This window comes from Zingiber officinale, chromosome 7B, assembly GCF_018446385.1.
Source record: "Zingiber officinale cultivar Zhangliang chromosome 7B, Zo_v1.1, whole genome shotgun sequence".
In the NCBI taxonomy this organism is placed as follows: Eukaryota; Viridiplantae; Streptophyta; class Magnoliopsida; order Zingiberales; family Zingiberaceae; genus Zingiber; species Zingiber officinale.
The window spans coordinates 24,183,884-24,205,250 of record NC_055999.1 but is presented as its reverse complement, the minus strand read 5'-3'; the positions used below and the strand labels follow the sequence as shown (position 1 = coordinate 24,205,250).

Genomic DNA, 21,367 nt, shown 5'->3' with positions numbered 1-21,367 from the left:
TAATCAATTATTAAAAAAAAAAAAAAAAAAAAACTTCGCCTCGTTTGCTTTTTCAAGTTTTATACATCTCTTATTTTCCAATTGACAATTTTTCTTTTGTAAATCCGGACGCTTTTTTGAATCACTAAATAGTCGATCCATCAACTCAAGAACCACAATCCCAACGAGATGATTATGCTGCGCGTGGAAACTTTTGAGTATTCTCGGACGCTTTGTTGACTTGGATTGAATACTGTGTCTGGATCTTCCGACAATCTCTCTAAATCAAAAGTCTACCGCGTTGACAAACCAAGCATTTGCACATGGAGCCATCTTCCCTTCCACCAAGGACTAAACCTCGACTCCATTGCCATTATGAACAAAACCTACATTAAATTACATTGATTGGCTTTTTCACTTTGAACAAACTCATCAAACTAAAAAGTCTATCACGGACAAAGGAACCAAACAGAGCCCTCTTTTCCTCAGCTCTACGCATTCACTTGTCCTCTCCCCAAAATCAAACCCATTCACGACTTCTTTCATCTCTGGATCGTTCCCGCGCCCAACGCCGTCCTGCTGCCACAAACACCAAAATGAAATCTACGAAGAAGAATCTAAAAGGAATCGAATCATTAGATTGCGTACCAGATCGGTGTCCCTGTTATCATCTTTCTTGCTTGAGGTCGCACTCAGATTATTAACCTTTAATTTTAAACAACACAAAAAAAGATGAGTTTTTTTTTTCCTTCTTTCTTGTTCTTCGAGATTGGAGATTGAGCGTCGTGATGATTCACCTTGGGGCTATTGACAGGCGAGCTCGCTGTGTCCTCCAAGGCATCGTCTTCCAGTAGTCTCCTCCCCTTCCTCCTCCTCAGACTCAGGTTCTTGTATTTATCAGACACCTCGATGCACGCCGCCGGCGCCGGTGGCTGCCACGTCTTCCTCGAAACGCAGGAGGCCGCATCCGAGATCATGGAATTGCCCACGGCGACGCCGGAGGAAGATCCACCTGCCGCTCTCCTCCTCTCCTCTGATGCCATGAAGTCCTCGAAGTAGGTGGTCCAACCACTCTCCTCGTCGCAGGAAGTGGATGAGGCGTCGACGGGTGAGTTGTTAGAGTCCTCCATGTCAAGGAAAGGCCCTTGAGAAACTTATATATATATCTATCACACACAGACTACTGGTTGGAATTGAGGGCTTGAAGACAAATTTAATGCTGGGAATGCGACGTGCAAAAAGAAGAAGCAAAAGGGGATGTTTTGATATTTGGACCATCACACCTAACCCAACCCTTATCTCCAACTCTTCTATTCTTTCTCTTCCGCCATTAATGGTCCACAGTGAGGAGCTTTGTGACAGTTTATACAGTTAGGCTGAAGTTTCATGAGGTGGTAACTGATTGCCGAAACTTTAGAGGCCATTCACCAACGAGAGGGGGAAAAGATGTCCATGTTCTGAGTATTAAGTATCAAACAATATGCCAATCATAATCATAACCGCTATTTCGTTGTCAAATTAATTAATGTCTCGTTGCCATTTGCTTTCAGAGAAACATTGATAATCACCAAACGATGATCAATAATGATTAATGAATAAAATAGAGACATTGATTATCACTCGACAGCCATTCCATTAACATAAATGAATGCATGCTCCATCTCGACAATATCTTAAGCATGTTTTAGCTAAACATAATACAGCTTATTTAGCTTCAGTAGATTAATTATGAAGAGAATATTTGATGTCTTAAGGATTTCATAATAGAACAAAATGGTAGTGACAGATGAACAGCTCTCTGTTCTTTTGTTTACTTGTGGTGGCATGGCCATACAGAGCTTATGATCGTCTCATCTTCGTTTTTCTCTGTATCGATCCTTTCAACTTTATCGCATGTCTCCGAAGAGAAGGTTGTTGTTGGATCACTTTCGAGAGACAGAAGAATCCTCATCGACCTGTAAGAACAGTTCGTGCACCGAGTCGAATCGAAACCATGTGTGCTGCTGGTGCAAAGTGCAGCCAAATTTATTCTGAAAGTCGACCTTTCCTTGTGCAGGAGGGCAACTCTTTCCTGCATGCTCTCCGAGCAGCCATGATCGCCCACATGTTCCTTTTGCAGGAGCATTAAAATGAACAAAGAAAGTTACTGATGTGATCCGGATGTTGATGGGTCCATTCCATCCCTTCAATTTTGAGCGACGGCTACAGGGAATTTGAATTCATTTAACAGGGTTGATGTTTCTTTTAGTAATGATTTGATCATTCGGCTTGTTCTTGAAGCAGCAATGCTCAATCAGTGTTTCAAAGAGAATTGCCCCAAACTTCAGTTGAAGTCAATTTACAAATAGAGCAAATTCATCAAGGTTGAAAACTGGAATATGTTTGTTTTTTTGGGGTTGAAAATTCGACTGATAATATCTTATTCAGAGAAGAAATGGAAAGAGGATCAATACATTGAATTCCCTTAAAAAAAACAAGGTGGATGTTACAGTTTGATAGAGAAATTATTTGCAATATATATGATATTGGCGAGGCCTTCTGTGTGTTGATTCCCACAAACTTAACTGTGTTTTTTTAATTAAAAATAGATCATACTTGAGCATCGAGTTTAAAACAATAAAATTAGCTTAAAGTTATTCACGTAAAGAAAATAAGTAACTTATTATTATAATTTAGGTTGTCAAATGATGAAGTAATTAAATGGTTCAGGGGTTTTCCTTGAATCCTACGCCTTTAAAAAATTACATTAAATTAATTATATAAGAATCATAGATGAGTCTTTGGCACGGTTCTAGAGATAAACTATATAATCACTCAAAATTACTAATCTATTCTTTTTAGTGGATCTCCTTAATGATTAATGACGCTTTCAGTTGAGGTTGTTGTTGCTCCTCTATAGGAGGTACTATCTATATTTGCATCCTGTATAATGATAGGTATAATTATCATGATCATTATCAGTTGCAACGCTAGGAATAACAATACATTTCTAATTAAAAACAATATTCCTTGATTAAGCACTCCCACTATCTTCAACATTCTTAATGAATAGTAATCTATTGTTAAGTATAACTTCTTTCATTAGCTATGTATGGATTGGTCCAAACATGAAAGTAAAATGCCTAAATCCTAAGGTCTTTCTGTTCCATAGCTTATATATGAGGTTTTAGCTATTGCTTTAGAAACTCAATTTGAGGATATAAACTTTCTTTCGAAAGTGAATTTGATTAAGAAAAGAAGAAGAGTGATTTACTATCTTTTAGAGTCTGATTTCGTCATTATATCATTTAATTTGAAAGTATTGGTATAATATATTGATGAACTATATTATATTTTTACAAATATATTACAAAAAATTTGTAATATTGTTCACCTTATTTATCATATATCTATAGTAGTACACCATTTTAAATTTGATAATTTTAATTTTCTTGTAAAGTTAATTTTTCAACTTTTACATTAAAGGTCTTGACAACATCTAATGATTATGAGTTAATTAAAAATAATCTCTATGAATAAAAACAGTCCAAAGTTTAACATATTATTTTCTTGTCTTATGTGCTATAACATGATCAAAATAATTTTATTTTAGATTGATTATTTTATATAAACTTAAACATTAAATTTAATTTATTTTAAAATATTAGATATTAGTTTATATATAAAAGGACTAAAGTAGAGGCGCAGCACCATGAAGCGGTGCGCCGCTCAACAATCATCATTGATCAGTCAAACATTAGTCAACATTCGATTAATACTAGACATTGGCCGATCAATATGAGACATAAGCTAGTCAATGTTGGTCATTACCGATCGAATATAAAAATAATATTTATTTTTTAATAAAATGTTAATAATCATACAAATGTTGTAATTATAGATTCTAAATCAATAAAAACAATAATAATCACAAATTTCTCATAAGAAAATTATATATAATATATATGCACATGATCATGAACACAGTATAAGTTCATGTAAAATTAAGTATATAATTAAGAAAAAAATTAGTTTGGAAAATGTTTTCTTTCAAGAAAATCAGTCCTCATGATGTTTGAAATCTCCAATTTAATCTAGGAGAGATTAGTCGACAACCTACCACACGTAAATTTTATTTTAAAAAGAGAATTTAAAACACTGACTGGACGAGAATAAATACATTTATTATATTTCCACACCGGATCTCAATCTATTTATCTACTATATTTTATTTTAATTTATTATACTAGTAAAACGAAGTAATTGGGTGTCAGTCTAAACTAATGACAATAATAAAAATAATCTCTGATTGATTTTAATCAATTGAAATTTATTATATTGGATACATAATCAAAATCGATATGAATTAAATAAGAAAAATAATATATTCAAATCTATTATATTACTATATTTATAATTATTATGATTGTATGTCTTATTTAATCTTTCTATTATTGTTTTGGATAAATAAGTCTATTAATTTTAGTAAAAATAATTATTAAAAAGTTTTATATTATTTCTTTTCTCTACCTATTAACTTTTACATGGTATCATAGCCATGATCGTCCATCAATCTACTCTTTTTTTTCTACCCTTTTCTATTTTCTTAATTAATTTCTCTTAATTTTTTTTTCTTGTTACTTTCTCTTTTCGTTTTTTTTTATCAAGAAGCAATTGTCTTTTAGTTTTTTATTTTTATAAGTTCTTCCTCCTTTCTATTTATGAAATCTCCATACACACCAGATTTCTTCTCAACCTCGTAATTTTCACCTACAATCTCTTGTTGCTTTTTCTCCCTTTTTGAAATTATGGTAGTCGATGCCTGGTATTTGGCGTCGTCGCCGCCTCTTCTCTACCATCAAAAAGTTGCTGCAATCGACATCTCCACTGGACAGCCTCTGCCATGTCCCTTCTTGTGCTGCCGACCGTCCACTTTGTTGTCGGCAAGCTCTAGCCAGCCGCCCCCTTTGTTGCCGCTTCCGTTGGACAACAAGGTTCTAGTGCTAAGTATTATTTTCAACCATCAAAAATTCTTCCAGCAAGGTCTATTACTATCAAGGGATGAGTTCTTTATTTTCGATGTCAGATATTCAACGACATCAAGGTGGCCAAAAGCAAAGTTTAGATCGATGTCAAATTTGTCACATCGTTGGTCATACTGGTATTCATTGTTCTAGAAGATTTGATTGGTCTTATAGTCAGAGAAGATATCAAATTTGTCTCAGAGTTGGATATATTAGTATTCAATATCCTAAAAGATTTGACTCAAATTTTGCTGGTGGTTCTATAGCATTAGGACAACCAACTATTTTCACAAGGAGTGCATGCATCTTCAAATCAACCACCTCCTTCTTGGCATTCTACAGCTCAGTCATCTCATTCTGGAATATTCTCACATTCTATCTCTCCTAATATAGTTTCATCGACTCTTGAGAACCCAGGATGACATCCGGATTCTGGAGCAAATCATCATGTTAAATCAGAATATAGTATTCTCACAGAAGTTTCATCTTATGATGGACCCGACATGGTACAAATAGGTAATGGCTCAGGTTTACAAATTATTCACATTGGAAACAAATCTTTTCACTCATACGGTTGTACTTTTCACATGCGCAACACTCTTCACGTTCCTTCTATTACTAAAAATTTACTTTCTGTCTGTCAGTTTGCTCTTGATAATAATGTGTTCTTTAAATTTCATCCTCCATTGTCTTGTGAAGGATCCCACAACAGAAAATATTCTACTTCGAAGAAATATTAAAGACGGTATTTATCATCTTCAGTCCACCTATATTAATGTGTTTGTTGGAGAACGCACTGATAAATTCTCTTAGCATACACATCTTAGTCATCCATCTTTACGTGTTGTTCAGAATATCATTAACCAGTATGGTTTACCAATTTCTTTAGCCTCCTCTTCTCATTTATGTGAAGCTTGCATGAAAGCAAAATCTCATAAATTACCTTTTATGTCTTCTTCTCACACTTCTAGTTTTCCGTTAGAAATTATTCACTCTGATATGTGGGGTGCTGCTCCTATTCTATCCACTACAAGAAATTGTACATTTGACGACACATTTTAGCGTCGTCAAATGAAAGGAAAATACGTCGCTAAAGTTTTGGCAACGCAAGAACGCGTCGCCGAGATAGGTCACAGATTATTCGTAGGCAAATGTCAATTTGACCTTTGGTGACGCGTTATGTACAACATCGCCAAAGGTGCAAGCATTTCATGACGTGTTTTATACACGTCGTAAAAGGTATTGGTACAGCGGGACCAGCAAGAGGGGAGGGGTGAATTGCCTGTAAAATAATAACTACCCTCCTCGTACTTTCAACTCAAAAATTAGCAACAATAAAATAAAAAATAACATAAAAGAAGGAAAAGGAACTCAGCAATTGACTTGGTTACAACCAAGAAGGTTGTTAATCCAAGGCGATTGAACGACACACTAAAAGTCTCCTTCTCTGAAGGCGGAGAAACCTTTTACACATTTAGAGAGCTCAAGAGTTGCTAGGAATTAATTGCAAAGTTGAATTATTAATTCCTAGCTCTAGGGGCCTATATATAGCTCCTAGAAATTCTATCTCGAGTCTTGAAGGCGCCTCCAATGAGGTTGAGGGTGCCTCCCAGAGGATATATGGATAAAACTTTATCCGATTACAAACGGTCAGATTGATCATGTTGAAGGCGCCTCCAAGGGCATTGAGGGTGCCTCCAAGGTTGTTGAGGGTGCCCTCAATGCCATTGAGGGTGCCTTCATCAACTTGATGTTGGAGGCGCCTCCAACGACTGTTGAGGTCGCCTCCAGCTATTTTTCCAGCTTCTTTCTTCTTCTTTTCAATTTTCGAAGTTCCGATTACTTGGGTGATTGCAGCCAACCAAAATAGGATTCACCCGAACCCAATTTCCGACCTTCTCCTCGAGCAGACTTCCATCCCGGCTTCTCGTCCCTCAAATATCGCGCATGTTCTTCTCGTCTATCGAAGTACTCTTCCGCAGCTCTTTCGTCCTTTGGACGCACTGAGCCTGTCGGCTCCGTTCCCGTATTGTTCTTCTCGCTAGTTGCGTCTTCCGCTCGACTTCTTGCGCTCCTAAGCTCCTGCACACTTAGACACAGGGATTAAAACTAAACAGGACCTAATCTAACTTAGTTGATCACATCAAAACAACCACGGAGTTTAACAATCTCTCCCTTTTTGATGTGCATCAACCCAAGTTCAAGTTAGGGTAAACCAAACAAGTAATTTAAAGAAATTACAAAACTAACATTTCAAGCATAAAGTTTGCAATTAAAAATAAATTGCAACACTAAGTATAGAATGAATTTATCTATTCAAATTCAAAATTAAAAAAAAATGGAGTAAAATTTTTTTTTTTTAACTCCCCTGAACTTGTACTAACTCTCCCCCTTTGATCACATTAAAAAATAGGAGGCAAATTTCAAAGTTAATGAAGTAAAGAAATTGTCTAAGTTAAAACAAACTTTTAACATTTATTTTTAAGTTAAAAAAATTCAAATAATTGACAAGAATTTTAAAAGCCTTAACCGATATTTTATGCTTTATCAGATTATCAATTAAATATTTAATTCGATAATCGGCTTCCAGGCTGTGGCGAGACACTAGACCTTCTTAGTTATTGGATCATCAACCACTTCTAGACAAAGTCTTTTAAGGAATTTCAATATTTAATTTCTTCTAAAAGCAGAAGTTTTACTCTAGATATGATTTTGGAACCCAATTAAAGTTCCTTCCTATTGGGCTAGTTAAAACTTAGGGAGTATATATCCTTTAGGTATTTTCTAAGTTGACCTTGGTGATATTTGATATACAAATATAATTTACCATAAATTCTAACTTTTGATTTTTGAAATTTATTTAAGCATGCATGATCATTTTAAAATTTTTCAGTTTCCAATTTTAACTTTTTATTTTCCGAGTTTAAATTATCTAACAATATTTTTAAATCAGCAATTTCTTTTTCTGATTTGACTAAGTCTTTAGTAAGTACTTTGATAATGCTAAAAGATTGTTTAGGGGTTATAGCACGTACCTTATTTACCTCTATTTTTTATTCTCCCCCCTTCATCGTAGCTTTCTTCTTCTGACGATCCTCTCCCTTCAACTATGCTCATCTCTGAGCTAGTTTCTTCTTTCGATTGATGGTTGGCCATTAGCACTAGTCTCGAGAAGACTTCGACTTCTGATTCGGAGGATGATGATTCATCCCATGTAGCCTTCAGACTCTTGCGTTTAGAGGACATCGGTCTTCGAGACTTCTCCTTGTCCCTTTTCTTTAATTTTGGGCAGTCATCCTTGATGTACCCTTCCTCGTTACAGTTGTAGCATCGGACCGTCCTTTCGTTGCGTTGATGGTTTCTCATTTGCGGTCTAAATTTATTAGTTTTGATAAACTTATTCAACTTTCTTATCAATAGTGTCACTTCAGTTTCATCGATTGACGCTTCGGAGTCGGGATCGCCCATCTCGGCTTATAGGGCAACATTGAGGTTTGACTTTTCTATTTGTTTCGGTTCTACAATTCGAGACTCGTGAAGTTCGAAAGAAGAAAATAGATTTTCTAGCGTACTTAACTCAAAGTCCTTAGAGATGTAGTAAGCATCTACTAAGGACGCCCACTTTGGAGTTCTTGGGAAGGCGTTGAGCGCATACCGGATATAATCTCGATTTGTTACCGATTCTCCGAGATTGGTCAGTTGTGTTATCTGCTCCTTTATTCTTGCTTGGAGTTGTGCTACCTTTTCTCCATTGTTCATCCGGAGATTTGTCAGCTGAGTCCGGAGGATGTCACGCTTTGCTAACTTCGCTTCTGAGGTGCCTTCGTGGAGCTCCAGGAATTTTTTTTCCAGAGGTCTTTGGCGGAGTCGTAGCTTCCGATCTGACTTACCTCCTGGGGTGGCAGAACACTGAGCAGATGGAATTCTGTCTTTCTGTTAGCCACGAAATCGGCTTGCTCCTTCTTCGTCCACTGGAATTCTTCCTTATCTTTTGGGACTGAAAAACCATATTTCATAGTTAATAAAATATCGAAATCCATTTTAAAGAATACCACCATTCAGTGTTTCCATGTCGCGAAGTCTCCGTCAAATTTTGGGGGATGAATACTTGTTCCGGCCATCATCTTGATCTTTGTTGCTTCAGACGGCGATTAGTCCTTCTGAGGTTGTCTCACTCTGATACCACTTGTTGGTACAGCGGGACCGACAAGAGGAGAGGGGTGAATTGCCTGTAAAATAATAACTACCCTCCTCGTACTTTCAACACAAAAATTAGCAACAATAAAATAAAAAATAACAGAAAAGAAGGAAAAGAAACTCAGCAATTAACTTGGTTATAACCAAGAAGGTTGTTAATCCAAGGCGGTTAAACGACGCACTGAAAGTCTCCTTATCTGAAGGCGGAGAAGCCTTTTACATATTTAGAGAGCTCAAGAGTTGCTAGGAATTGATTACAGAGTTGAATTATTAATCCCTAGCTCTAGGGGCCTTTATATAGCTCCTGGAAATTCTATCTCGAGTCTTGAAAGCGCCTCCAATAAAGTTGAGGGCGCCTCCAAAATGATATGTGGATAAAACTTTATCCGATTACAAACGACCAGATTGACCAAGTTGAAGGCGCCTCCAAGGGCATTGAGGGCGCCTTCATCAGCTTGATGTTAGAGGCGCCTCCAACTACTGTTGAGGGCACCTCCATCTATTTTTCCAGCTTCTTTCTTCTTCTTTTCAGCTTCCGAAGTTCCGATTACTTGGGTGATTACGGCCAACCGAAATACGACTCATCCGAACCCAATTTCCGACATTCTCCTCGAGCAGGCTTCTGTCCCAGCTTCTCATCCCTCGAATGTCGTGCACGTTCTTCTCGTCCACCAGAGTACTCTTCCGCAGCTCTTACGTCCTTCGGACGCACCGAGCTCGTCAGCTCCCTTCCCATGTCGTCCTTCTCGCTAGTTGCGTCTTCCGCTCGACTTCTTGCGCTCCTAAACTCCTGCACACTTAGACACAGAGATTAAAACCAAACAGAACCTAACCTAACTTAGTTGATCACATCAAAACAACCACGGGGATTCAACAAAAGGTATTACCATTTGACGACGTCTTCCATGCGTCACGAAATATTTTCTATAGTCCGATGAGTAGATATTTTCATAATTATTTGGCAATGCAAAACTTCTATCACCAGAAATAGTATATATTTGACGACGCCTCCAAAGCATCGCAGAATGTTATATATATTTTAATTTATTTTCAACAAAATTCATCGCCAAAATACATTATGAATATTATTTTATCTATTAAATCTGAATATCAAATAAAACAATTAAATATAATCAAATTTAATAGATGTGTAATTTCCTTATATTAATAATCAAATAGTTTTTACAAAGATACACAATTAGTCAATGATGTCCAAAAACATAACATAACATAACATAATTATTCAAACCTAATTAGATAAAGTTTTTTTTAAAAAAATACATAATCATTACAGGAAATAGTAGAGGAGGTAAAGTCCTTGCATGTAAGTGGAGGCTGAAAAGAGAACCCAAGAATGGCATGTCGAAATTGTTACAATAATACTTCAAATTTTTGCTTGGGCTGAAACCATGAACCTAAAATTTGTATCATGATATTGACATCTTTGAGCTGATATGCATTATCGATAGTAGAGGCAAACACTTCCCTTTCTAGTTGAGTTGATCGAAATTCCACCATTTCATCCCTAAAGAAAAGAAAATATTATTATCTTACTATTTTATTAAAAATTTCTCCCCTTTACTAACTAACTTTGGTGAAGCCTAAAATATATTTACGTTAATGTCATTTTTTCTATTTACACTAAAAATAATTTTAAGGTTTATTAGTAATTCCACAAGCGAAACAATCAGTGATCTAGAGTTCGAGACTCAGATACAGCGTATTATTATGAATTTTTCTCATCATTAATTTTCTCTGGTTGTTTTATATAAAAAAATTATAGTTCTCTTTAGTCCCGTATTTTAGAATTGACAACACTATGATCAAAAAAGTTTCTATAAATATTTTAGGCCGACGATGTTAAAAAATATACTTTTCTTAATTTTTTTACTAAGACAAGTTTCTCTAGCATCATATGGGTCTGACGAATCTTACCCAAATAATTAATTCTCCGACAAATCTTATCCAAAAAATTAATTTTTGATTTATAAGGGTGACACTATGACACTAGAAAATCCAAACAATTTGGATTTTCAAAGACCCAAATAATTTATATATTATTATATTACACACGCAACGCGTGCACGATCACACTAGTATAAAATAAAAGATGGTTGTAGCAAAAACAAGAACGTGGGATAAACACCAGACAAGAAAAATGAAAAAACAAAACAAACCAAGAACTGAGTCATGAAAGAGATAAACATCAGAATTAAAACAGCATCATAACTTAAATTAATAGCCAAACTGAACATAATTAAATGCCAGACAGTGAAATCAAGAATATGATAAAAGTGGACTGAACCAAAACAATGATGCAAGGTTCTTAGCCAGCAAAAGCAAGTCTATAGGATTGAGTCGTTCAACAAGTAAATGCTAAACAAAAACATTATCAAGAAGCTACCAAATATTCTTGAAAAAACTATGGATGTTGAGAGAATTATCCTTCATCTCAGACCAGGAGTAACAACTATATTTACTGAACATAACACAAATAAAAACAGAAACATTTATGACACAAAAATGTACCTAAATAGTGGAGCAAGGTATATCTGCGCAATGTATAGGTTTTCCATGATAGCATATTTGTTCCCTTGCAATGGATAAAAGGAGAGTTACCACAATAACCTGTCATGAAAGCAACACTCTTTGTGTCCTGCAATAAATTGTGCAGGGTAAATTAGATTCAGTAGTAGCTGAATTGTGCTAGCTCAAAAATTTTTATTTAAACTTCTAATTACAGGGTACCAATGAGCAAATAGAAAGGAAAAAGGGAATGAATTGCATGTTACTATCCAATTTGTAATCACTAGCTAATGTGTCATTATCTTGTGAATATAAAAAAAAAACATGTGAATCTAAACAAATTAGATATGGAATGTCCACAACATGATGAGAAGTGAGAAAAGAGAACTATGTTTTATGTACAAGAATATCAAAATATACTTCTTCTCTAAGCCATTTATTTTCTAATAACTAACAAGCAAGCAACTTATCCATATGCGTTTCAAAGCAATTTCCAATAAAGAAAAAAAAAATGGCTACAAAACAAGAAACCTCACAACATATAGCGTGCAAGATGAAAGTATATTACAAGATAGTCATGTTGCAAAACATGAATGAAAAGAGTTCAGAATGATAGTACCACATTTTCTATAATAATCCACAAACCAAGAAGTTTCTTTACATGAAAAGTAATGGGAATCTAGAAGGAAAATTCTAGATCTACAACCCTATTTGCACTTGCACAATATCCAACAAGTTTTTGAAACAAACCAATCTAGTGAAGAAAAACAGATGTAAAAAAATTGAAGTCGCAAACAAGTGTGGAATAGGAGAAGCTTTAACTGAACCTGCAAAAGAACAAAGATGAGAAGAAAATTTTCAATCTGTTTAGTCAATTTCTTCAAGCATTTGGTTCTAACAGTAAAGAAAAAGCCCTAATCGAAAGTGTAGGAGTCAAACAACAACAAAGAGGTCAAGAGAGAAGGAGAACCAATGGAAGTCGCAGCTCCACTTCTCCTGCAACATAGGGCACCTTGGCAGCCAATGGCATGCCCCCCTCGCCACCCTGTAGAACAACACCTTCGGCTAGGTGGTGCAGCAGATGCACACCAGGCCCTCGTGCCAAAGACTCTGAACGTGGGAATAGTTGTGGTAGCACACCAACACAAACTTCTGCCACATCATCATCGGAGTCTGTCAAATTCATCGAAGTCCAATGTTTCTCCCTAAAACCTGTAAACTTAAGCACAAAGACAAAACTAAACAAAAGTATTCACCTTGTAAGGTGATCTTGGCACCTTCGTCGGTGCCCTGCGAGAACCCTGAAAGCCCATACCCAAACCGCACCGCAAGGAATCGCCGATGCACGTCAACCTTGTACCAAATAATATTTCTACTGGTTGTCGAAAATGCTGATGAAGACGAAGAGGACGTCGAGGTAGACGAGGAAACCCTCCCTGCCACCCCTGGCGAGAGTTCGAGCATGGCGGCTGATCTACTCCAAAGAGGCCAGCCCTCAGGAGAGAAGCATAGGCTCCAAACCCGTCCTCCTTCCAATGTCAGATGAGGCTGCGGAAGGCGCGGACGAGACGCCGAAGAGGGTGAACTTGGATCCAGCACGGCTAGGATGAATCGATCGCTATAGACGGTGCGGGGAGGCACGCGGAGGCAGTGGAGGCAATGAATCTACCGCACTTGATTAACATGGGGGGAAAAGAGATCGCCGAAGAAAAGAGTAAGAGGTCGTGATCGGGGAAAAGACCCAAAATAAAGATGGGAAAGTTTTCCACCATAGTTCAATCTTTTGGCGACGTAGAGTATGTTAAAAATCGTCAAAAGGTTACATTTAGCGACGTGTGTTGCACTTTGCGTCGTAAAATGTTACGATTCTTGTAGTGATCTAATCAAGATTTTCTTTATTATGTTATTTTTATTGACAATTTCAGCAAATTTAATCGGATTTTTCCTATGAAAAGAAAGTCTGATGTCTTTGATATTTTTTATCGCTTTCAAAAATAAGTTGAGTGTTATTTTGATCGTAAAATCCTCTACCTTCATTCTGATTGAGGTGAAGAGTATCAAGCGGTTCATCGTCATCTTACTTCCTCTAGCATCATCCATCGAGTCTCTTGTCCCCACACTCCTGAATAAAATGGATCCGTCGAGAGAAAACATCGTCATGTGGTTGAAACTGCCTTAGCTCTTCTTAATCATGCCTCGGTTCCACTTAAATTTTGGGATGATGTCGTCCAAACTAGTCTACCTTATCAATCGTTTACCCACTCTACTACTTCAAAATAAGTGTCCCTTGGAAAAACTTTATAATTGTCTTCCAGATTACTCCTTCTTTCGTATCTTTGGTTGCACATGTTATCCTTGGCTACAACCTTACTCTAAACACAAGTCAAACTCTCGCTCTTTTACAATATGTTTTCCTTGGTTATAGTAATTTGCATCATGGGTACCATTGCCTCTATATTTCGACCGGTCAGATATATATTTCTCGACATGTTACTTTTGATGAATCTCTATTTTCGTTTGCAGTTGCTACCTCATATCCTCCTTCAGATAATCAAGGCAACTATCTAATATCACCAAACAATATACTAGAAGCCTCACATATTGATTCATCAGGACATATTGAAAGTACAAGGGGAGATGGTATCTTGGGTCCTGCTCCATCTCCACAAGTACTCAGCGGCTAGTGGTGATCCACTTTCTAGTTCTGATTCTCATCCGCCTGACCACTCATCTCCGAGTAGCTCTGATGATGATATTCCTCAGCGGATGCTTCCTCTAAGCGATATTTATGCATGATGTCAACTAGTTTCCACTCGTTATCCTCTTCCACGTGCTCTTATTGCTTCTTCAAATTTTGTTGAACCTTCTAGTTTTACACAGGTAGTCAAAGATCCAAATTGGCGTGCTGCGATGGCTACAGAATTTGATGCTCTTCTTCATAATGCAACCTGGAGCTTAGTCCCTCGTACCCCATCTATGAATATTGTGGGCTCTAAATGTGTTTACCGAATTAAGTATCGTACAGATAGTTCTATTGAACGTTACAAAGCTCTCCTTGTTTCTAAAGGCTTTAATCAACAGTTAGGTATTGACTTCAATGATACTTTTAGTCCAGTCGTCAAAATTACAATTATCAGATTGCTACTATCTATAGTTGTAAGCTCCAATTGGCCAATACGCCAATTAGATGTTTCCAATGCTTTCCTTTATGGACACCTTGAATAAACTGTTTATATGGAGCAACCTCCTGGATTCATCCACATGCAACTTTCAACACATGTGTGCCAACTTCAGAAGTCAATATATGGTCTTCGACAAGCACCTCGTGCATGGTTTCATCGTCTATCTACCTGGCGTCATACTCAGGGATTTTCTGACTCAAAAACAGACTTTTCCCTATTCTATAAATGTAATGAGGAATTTTTAATATTTGTTTTGATTTATGTAGATGATATATTAATAACTAGTAGTGATCAAAATGACATTACTACTTTACAACATATTCTCCGTCAAGAGTTTCCTATTCGGGATTTTGGCAATGCTCATTTTTTTCTTGGCATAGAGTTTCTCTCACATTCTGAAGGTTGTCTACTCTCTCAGAGTAAATATATTACTGGGCTCCTACAACGAGCTAAAATGGATGATGCACGCTCTATCTCCACACTAATCATTGAGGGTGGTTTCACTGCACCTTCATCCTCCTCTTCGATATCTGACCCCCAGATCTACCGTAGTATTGTTGGTGTCCTACAATATGTCACAATTACACGATCTGATATTACTTTAGCTGTGAATCATGCTTGTCAATTTATGCATGCTCCTACTGAACATCATTGGGAAGGTGTTAAGAGAATTCTTTGATATCTCAAAGACACTATTCTACATAGTCTTCTTTTATATCATCATTCTTCACGAGAGTTGATTGCCTATAGTGATGTAGATTGGGTTGGATCTCCGAAGATAGATGTTCTACGAGTGAATATGTTATATTTCTTGGGCGAAATCTTGTTTCTTGGCTTTCAAAGAAGCAATGTACAATCTTTCACTCGAGTATTGAAGTTGAATATAAAGCTATCGCTAACGCAACATCAAGAATTATTTGATCTCTTCTTTTAGAATTACACTTTTTTCCAACTGCTACGCCTAAAATATGGTGTGATAATATTGGAGCAACTTATCTTGCGGCAAATCTTGTTTTTCATGCTCGTACCAAGCATGTAGAAATTGATTTTCATTTTGTTTGCGAGCATGTGGCGACTCGACAACTTTCGATTTCTTATATCTCTACAAAAGATCAAATTACTGATATATTTACTAAACCATTATCTCAATAACGTTTCACCAAGTTAGCACTTAAACTCAACATTTAGACACTCCCATTAAGTTTGTCGATAGGTAATGACAATAATAGAAATCATCTCTAATTGATTTTCAATCAATTGGGATTTATTATATTTAACACACAATCAAGATCGACATGAATCAAATAGGAAAAATAATATTTCCAAATCTATTATATTACTATGTTTATAATTATTATGATTGTATGCCTTATTTAATCTTTCTATTGTTTTGGACAATTTGTATAAATAAATAAGTAGTAAGTTATTTTATTTTTTAGATTTTGTTAATTTTTTAAACAAGCATTTAACTACTTTAAGTATGTTTGACTTGGAATAAAAAGTTACCATATCGGGACCTTCGGAAACGGATACGAATTCGTGGCTTCTCTCGGACTCGGTGTTGGTCTCGAACTGTACTCTTCCTCGGACTCGGAATCTTCATTTCTTGCCATAAGGGCAAGATGGCTCGAATGCTTCAGTTCTTGCACATGGGACTCCTCGGAAGATGATTCATCCCACGTTGCTTGGAGAGCCTTCTTCCTTCTTGCTGATTTTGATTTTTCCTCCTTCCAGTTTGGGCATTCATGTTTGAAATGCCCCTTCTTGTTGCATCCATAATAAATCATCTTTGATTTGTTTTGCGTCTGGTTGATTGGTGTCTTCATGATGTTCCCTTTGAACTTTCTTCTTGTTAGTAGTTTTCAAATCATGTGACCAGCTCTTCTTCCTTGGTTGAGTCTGAGTTAGACTCACTTTCTGGTTTATTCTTGGTTCTTGTCTTGATTTCTTTGCTTGATCTTGCATGCAAGGCAATACCTTTCTCGACTTGATTTAAGATAGATTGTTTGTGTAATTCTAATTCCAAAAAAAAAAATCATCTAATTTAAGAATTGAAAGATCCCTTGAAACTTTGTATACATCTACTATTGATGCCCATAAAGTTATCTTTTATTCGTGCATGCAATTGCGTGGCCATCTCTCCGAGAAGCATTTTAATATTAAATATATTATTTAATAGTAAAGCTCTCTTATTTATCTTAGATTCATCAATTCATTCATGTAGCTTTACTGGATGGTCCCACAGTTCTTTTGCATTTGCATAGGGCCTGACTTTGTTCAGTTCTTCTGCCTTGTAGTTTAGTTGTGCTTTCTTGATCATTGGAGGAGTTCAGTCTTTTGGTTCTATTGGTTTTCCATCACCATCGGAGGAGTGTATCCTTTGAGTATGGTGAACTAGAGCTCGATGTTAGACTTGATGTAACACTCCATTTTGTTCTACCGGTAGCTAAAAACTTTCCCTTTGAATAATGGAGGGCGGAAGGTGCTATACCCTTCTTGATAGGAGTTCGACATCCGTGATCAAAGAGTAGAGAAGAAGAAAATTTCCAAGACTCTCATCTTGGAATTAGCAGTGTAGGATAAAGAATTAAAAGTATTACTTAAGAATTATAGAAAACACTTTTTAGAAAAAAAGTTTTTAAAATCTCGAAAAACAGTGAAGTAATTTCAGAGCTACCAGACTCTAATACCAATTGAATGATCAAAAAATGCAATTTGGGGGAGGGGGGAGGGGGGAGGGGTGAATATCGCACGTTAAAAACTTTTTTTTTTGCTTGTAAAACAAATCAGAATAAGAAAACAATACAAATAACACAAGTTGGTTACTTGGTTTAGGGCCTATGTCGACTCCTACTCCAAGACTCATAATCCTTGATTGCACTGTTGGGCAATCCACTAAAACTCTTCTTTACGAAATCTTCGGAAAGAAGCAGTGCATACAATATGGAGAATGTAAGATAGTAACAAACTACTATCTTTTAGAAATTAAAACAATACAACCATAAACAAAAATTATACCGACACTAGATAGAAGATGACGCTCGGTCAGTATTTCTGGATGGAGTGGCTTGCTTGTGAAAGTGAAGCACAGAATAGTAGAACGAACAGGAGCTTTTCACAATGTTGACTTCAAAATTGATTACTCACCTCAGACCTCAAGCTCTACTTATATAAGCTTTAATTGGTCGATTGATAAACCGTTCGGTCGACTGATGATGAGTTCAGTCGACCGAACCTCCTATCGATCGACTGAACCCTGTACTTTCCTTCTGTGCTAAGATCAGATCTTCGTACATTTATGAGCTTTAATGGTTCGGTCGACCGATCACCATGTTCGATCTATTGATCAATCTTGTTTCCCTGTTCGTCGAGATCCTCCATTAATGAGCTTTAATTGCATTTAATGTTCGGTCGGCCGAACCCAGGGTTCGACCGACCGATCAGGCTGTCTTCCAAATTTGCTTCTGATCAATCTAATCAGTGCCACATCAACTATGTTCGGTCGATCAATTTACTGGTTCGGTTGACCGATCAGGCTTTGATCGGGCATTCACTTTGCTCTGGTCTAATCTCTGGTATGGGTTAAACTGGTTCCGTCGACCAATCCCTGGGTTCGGTTGACTGATTAGGTTGGTTCCTATAAAACAGAATTAAACACAATATAACCCTGCAAAACAAAGGTTAGCACAGTGTAGTATGATGCATGATTAGTAATTGACAGTAACACTGTCTTGATCTCAACTTTGAAACCTTCCCGGTTTCTTCAGTTGGATCAGCGACCTAGGGTTTGCTCCTTTCCAAAACATAATCTCACTATCTCTTCTCTCCAATTTACTTACCTCAACCTACCTGCCAAACATTTGTCATCCAGACATGTTTGAACTTTGTCGCTTAATATTAGATTGACTCATTAGGACTTTCCCTCGATGTACGGCCCTCCAGACTTATCGAGCTTTCCTGCCAAGTGTCGGGGTCCTCTCGACCACTTGGGCTTCTTGCCTTGCTTCCACGATCTGCTAACACTTCCCCGGTTGAGTGAAATCCTGCATACTTAGTTAATTTATTATATCACAACATGACTTAACTTGAACTTTTTGACAACATCAAAACTCAAATTCGATTTTAGTGTACCCTGCACCAACAAATTTTTCTTTCTCCGTATTCTTTATTCCGCTGCATAACTTGTTTTTAATCGAGATTTTCGAATATCACTATTCAACCCTCCTCTTTAGCGACTTTACGATCCTACATTAATTTCATCAAAACATCATCACCTTAATATTAATTTCATCAAAGTATCATCACATCGATACTATTTTAGTTAAAGCATCACCAACTTAGTATTAATTTCGTCAAAGGATCACCACCTTCATACTATTTTAGTCTAAGCATCACCACCTTAATGATCCAAAATGAAATATTAATCAATTTAGTCTAAAATATTTCTTTCAATCTCCTTATTCTCATGATATTAAAAAAACTCTTTATCATGAACTCTATCAAATATTTAGAGATTTTTGAAAAAATCAATCTTTTTTCCCCTTTTGACACAACAAATCCCTCTAATTTACTGTAGGACAACATCAACAAATTTTTTTTTAATTGTTTTTTTACTCTCCGTATTCTGTTTCAGTGTTGCTCTGCATACGTGTAGGACCAAGTTCTTCAGCAACTTGGTCAATATCGCAGTCGATGACTGATGTTTCAAATTGAAGTCGAGCTTGCCGAGGAAATCATGGCAAAGGGCTATGAATTTCATTTCAAGGAAGGTGAGGAGGGTGCAGCCCAAGGACGAGAGGGGGAGGCAATTGGAGTATTTTGCCACCCGGATTTTGTCCAAGGAGAGGCTCCTCAGCGACTTGATGCCGAACAAGCTGCAATCCCTGTCGCTGAAATTCAACCATCCCTTACCCTTCAAGTTTTAGAGGATGAGGTTTTGCACGCCCGCTTCGACGAGGTCGTCGGTGTTTGGGTAAATCAGCCACGTCCCCAGGGAAGTTGAACTCTGGGTGGACGTCGACCCAGAAGACGACGTGGCATTGGCGGATCAGAGCACGGGGGAAGGTGAGCTCTTGGTGGACGCCGACGCCGCCGGAAGGGAGGCCGACGTCGAGGCGGAAGGCGTCAAGTCGGGGGATGGAGGGGAGGAGGAGGCGGAAGCGGGCGCTGACAGCGTAGAGGGCGACGCGTTGCTTGATGGAGAGTTAGGAGAGGATGGAGATAAGGAGGTCGTCGTGGAGGGAAGTGAGGCGGTCCTCCAGCCTTCCTGTTCACGCCGGTGCTTGTTGTGGTCCGTCATCAGGCGTCGGGATCAGGATCAGGATCAGACTGTCTCTGCCGCCCAGGTGGGATCCTCTCTCAGTACGGTTTTATAAAAAAATGCAGTTCAGGTTCAAGATTGGTTAGGGTTTAATAGATAAGGAGAGTAATTAAGGAATAAATTTGAGAGCATCCTAAAAAATACTATACCAAATATTACTACCAAATATTTATAATTTTCATAGCTATATTATCAATTAAATATCTTATTATTTAAATATATCAAATCTCACAATTAAATATCACATTATCAAATATTTCAAATTCCACCATTAAATATATTTTTTTTAAAAAAAAATAAAAAGAGAAAAATCACCAGACATAACTTTATACCCGTGATTTCAAATCTCCTCCATAATGTAGAAAATATTTGAAATTGGAGATATTTGGAGAAATATCTCGTCTAAATATCTCCTGTATTAAATAGTGGGGCATTTAATAGATGAACAAGTAAATATTTAATATGTGAGATATTTAATAAATGAGATATTTATTAATTAAAACATCAATTAACTAAAAGTATAGTAAAAAAATTTATTAATTTTTATCCTTTAATAGTCTTACTTCGAATGTTTAAATAAATCTACAATTTTAACTTAGAATTATAGTAAAAAAAATCTAGCATTTATTAGTTTTTCATCCATCGATAATTTAATAAAATTCATTTATTTCCATTGAAATAAGTTTAAGATAGATTTCATATAAGGTTCCACTATCTAATTTAAATTTTATTTTATTTTATATAAATTTATTATTCTTAATTAATGTAAAATAGCTATGATATTATACAAAATGTAAAATATATTTCCCTAGGTCCCACTACTACTCCACAATATTGGGGGAGTAAATTAGAAAACTGAAGTAAGTTATCATATGGGAGGGTATTTTCTTCAACTTTATCAGAAATCGACCTTTGCTCCATTTTATATATAAACAATGTTAATGTTCTTATCTTTTATATTTGCATGTTTATGTAAGAGATGAAAAATGCATTGTGTGGTTTATCAAGAGAATGCATTCAAAAGATTGGGAATACTATACTTTTTGTAAACAAACATAGGAGACGCAGGAACATCTATTTTTTATATGCCAATCTATCATGGATTTATGAAGGAGGAATAGAGATTGACTACATGTACATGGGACATGAGGTGCCCACCT

At 36.6% G+C, this 21,367-nt stretch overlaps 1 protein-coding gene across 4 annotated transcripts; it reads right to left on the bottom strand.

The window, feature by feature from the left end:
• Positions 1–318: 318 nt before the first annotated feature.
• Positions 319–1,131, bottom strand: LOC122003645 (vascular-related unknown protein 1-like). 4 transcript variants are annotated; one of them, XM_042558726.1, is made up of 4 exons: positions 777–1,131; positions 628–684; positions 437–558; positions 319–365 (listed from the first exon to the last, which is right to left on the bottom strand). In XM_042558726.1, exons 1-4 carry the CDS (start codon positions 1,107–1,109, stop codon positions 353–355), a joined length of 525 nt encoding a protein of 174 aa, XP_042414660.1. In that variant the 5' UTR covers positions 1,110–1,131; the 3' UTR covers positions 319–352. The 4 variants fall into 4 exon arrangements, with proteins under 4 accessions (XP_042414660.1, XP_042414661.1, XP_042414658.1 ...); XM_042558727.1 differs by having other exon boundaries at positions 437–555; XM_042558724.1 differs by having other exon boundaries at positions 319–558.
• Between the last annotated feature and the right edge of the window lie 20,236 nt (positions 1,132–21,367).

Excerpts from the sequence above, each read along its gene's own strand:
- LOC122003645 (XM_042558724.1), bottom strand. The coding sequence starts at position 1,109 with ATGGAGGACTCTAACAACTCACCCGTCGACGCCTCATCCACTTCCTGC. Across the intron at positions 685-776 it reads CGCCTGTCAATAGCCCCAAG|GTTAATAATCTGAGTGCGAC; the intron begins GTGAATCATCAC and ends TTAAAATTAAAG. Across the intron at positions 559-627 it reads ATAACAGGGACACCGATCTG|CAGGACGGCGTTGGGCGCGG; the intron begins GTACGCAATCTA and ends TGTTTGTGGCAG.